General features: G+C 60.6%; 1 protein-coding gene across 1 annotated transcript in view; it reads right to left on the bottom strand.

The window, feature by feature from the left end:
- EMID1 (EMI domain containing 1) overlaps positions 1-2,939 on the bottom strand; it is a 42,099-nt gene continuing 39,160 nt past the window's right edge. Inside the window, exon 16 of the mRNA XM_027771582.1 lies at positions 1-593. Coding sequence (XP_027627383.1) covers positions 466-593 — 128 coding nt within the window. The 3' untranslated portion in view covers positions 1-465. The remainder of the gene's footprint in view (positions 594-2,939) is intronic.

Genomic DNA, 2,939 nt, shown 5'->3' with positions numbered 1-2,939 from the left:
AGGAGCCCGGACTTCAGGGTGGGCCACCCAGCACCAGAAAGCAAGGGGGTGGGGGCTCCCCAGGTGTGGCTGGGGAGCAGGGAGGGTGGCTCCCATCATCCCCACACGTCCTCAGGGCCAGGCAGAGCTCCAGGCCCCGACTCCCTCAGGGCCTTTGGCCTGGATGCTCAGACAGCTGGTGAGAAGACACCCCTCCTTGAAGGCCTGCATCTCCTCGTTTCACAGAAGGAAACTGAGGCCCAGGGCCCTGAGCGAGGCCTCGCCTCTTGCCTGGGCTGTTGTCCCAGTCTCTGCTCAGCCTGACAAGTGCAGGGGGCCAGGACTGAGACCTGCCTAGCCTAAGGCCTAGAGGCAGAAGGGACCCTGAGGACATTAATAAATACAACGGGCGTCCCTGGAGGCAGCTGGCCAAGCCCAGGCTGGGAAGGGGAGCCTGGCCTGGCCCACCCCAAGGGCCCACCACCCTCAGCCTTTCTCCTTCTGGCTCCTGGGAGCCACGATCCGGTAGTTGGCAGCGTGTCCTCCCCTCTTGCCCCGGAGGAAGCTGGGGGTGCCCACGCCAGCAGGGCCTGCCCCGGACCCCAGCTCTGGTTCTGTCAGAGGGAAGAAGGAGAGAGGCCACGTTAGGGGAGTCCGTGTGGGGTGCCCATCTTCCCTCAGCCCTTTGGGGGTGACGTGCCTGGACCCCCTCTGCCAGGTGTAGTCTACCTTGGTGTCTGGGGGGCCCAGCTGTGGTAAGAAGGGTCTGTCTGCAGGCTGTTAGTGCCTCCCCCTGGGAACTGCCTGCAGACCACGAGGGACCTCCTTGCTGGACAAAAACCCACCTTGTTTATGAATTGTTCAGCACGTAGTCATGCACCATGAAAGATTTTTTTTTTCTTTTTTTCCTATTGTTTTGGGATAGAGGCCCTGACTCACCCCCATTTCAGACCTGGCAACACAGAGGCCAGGCAACAAACTTACTCTCCCTTTCCCCTTGGGGTAGGTCAGCAGCAGGGAAAGGGCGTAGGAGGGCCAGGCTCTGTCACTGACCCTGCTGTGCAGCCTTGGGCAAACTGCACCTGTCAGGGCTCCAGCCGTCTCTCATCAAAAATCAGGGACAGTTCCACACAGACGCAGGTCCCAAACAGGTCCAAAAATGACTGAAGCCAGTCCCAACGGGGGGAGATATGCCCCAAACTTGGACATAAGCTGTATCCCAAGGAAAAGACTGAGTAATTGGCATTTTTGCCACGTGGAAAACTCCTACCCATCCTTCAAAACCTAGCCTCAGTCCCTCCCCAGATTAGATGAGGTTAGGCAGGTCAAAGGAGAGGCTGTTTCTGTAGGAAGCCAGGATGCTCAGGTAGGGAAGCTGCAGGATGGAGAACCGTCACTCTGTTCGTAGGACGGACACCTGAACTGGGAGCACCAGCTTCCCGAGGGCACAGCTGGGAGTGGGCTGTCTCCTTGCAATCACAGGTCAGCATCACCTGTGTGCCCCAGCCCCTGGGCAGGGCCCTGGCAGGTGTGGGCAGTCCCTCTCCACGCCCAGGGTGGCTCAGTGACAGCTAGGGCCAGACCCCAGCCCCATTCCATCCCAGTTAGGCAGCCCTGGGCAAGTCGCAGGGCCTCCGGGCCTCATCCGGAAGGTGGGGATAACACTCCTGTCACCACGCCCTGCGATACCCGTGACCAGGGGTGGAACGTGGCTTTTACAGTAAATACTGGATTATCATGGGTCCTGGCTTGGTGCGGTGCTGACCCAGGTCTGTGGGTCTGGTCACTGAGTTCATCACGGGATGTTGTTCTGACACAAATTCGGGGTCCTAGCTGTCCCCTGTCCTCCTGCCCCCACCCCGCCCAGTGCCCCGTTAAGCAGAGACCAGAGTCAGCGCTTCAGAGGCCAGACCTGGCGCAGACCCCCGGCCTGACCGTTGCCATCTCTGTGACTGGTGGAGTCACAGGAGCCCTCTGAGCCTGTGTCTTCACCTGTAAAATGGGCTCAGTCCCACCCACCTCGCGAGTTTATCGTAAGGGTCGTAGAAGATCAACGTGAACCCCCAGCCTAGGTGGGAGCCCTTACTACTATGGTTATAGACTGCACCTGAGCCCTGTGGGACGAGTCCCATCTCCTCCTCTGTTCCCTCCTCCTGCTCTGCTCCCTCTAGGCCCCAACCCAAACTGGCACCTGTGGCCACCCTTCTGGGCTCCTGGCTACTGAGAGTGGGCGTGGACCTGCCCAGGGGCACTTCCTTCCTGGGCTGTTACCCACAGAGCCTGCCTCCCTGGCCCACTGCATTTGTTCTAGCTCCTTCCTGCCCCAATTCTCCTTACTGGGGGGTGGGGCGGGCTGAAAAACAGCTGCGAGCCTCGGATGTGGTCCCTGGGCCCCCTCTGTAAGAGGGCAGGAGGTCTGGGAGATGGGGGCTGATGCGTCTAGAAGTGAGAAAAGCACGTGGCCTGGCAGGATAGGCTTTGCCCATGCCAGGCTAACACTCCGTCAGGGCGGCCCCTCCTGCACTTCCACCAGGCACACTCTGAGGGTTTCTCCACGACCCAATGCAAGGGTCTCTCTTCCGGGAAGTCTCACCGCAGTGAGAGGCGGCTGCCCCTCCCCCCCATCCTTTGAAGCCTCCACTCCCCACATCTCACTGGGGATTCCCTGCTGCTCAGCCTGCAGCTACCAATGGCAGGACCTACCTGCTCTCCCAGGCCCTGGGGCCCACCTGGGCCTAGCTCCCTGAGCAAAAGAGGCTTAGTTCTGACCTTGACCCTCCTCCCACCTTGGGGCCTGTTTCTCCATCTGTAAAGCAGACGTGAGGCTGGACATGACTGCACTGTGAGATGGAGATGGGGCGGCTGGAGGTGGGAAAGCGTCGCTGGGAGAGCCTCTCGCAGGGTAGGCGAGGACAGGGCCCAGCCCCCAGCAGCCCGCCCCCAGCAGCCAGTTCCTGTCT

Source organism: Tupaia chinensis, unplaced genomic scaffold, assembly GCF_000334495.1.
Source record: "Tupaia chinensis unplaced genomic scaffold, TupChi_1.0 Scaffold000226_1, whole genome shotgun sequence".
Taxonomy (NCBI): Eukaryota; Metazoa; Chordata; class Mammalia; order Scandentia; family Tupaiidae; genus Tupaia; species Tupaia belangeri.
This window is presented reverse-complemented; position numbering and strand designations above follow the sequence as displayed.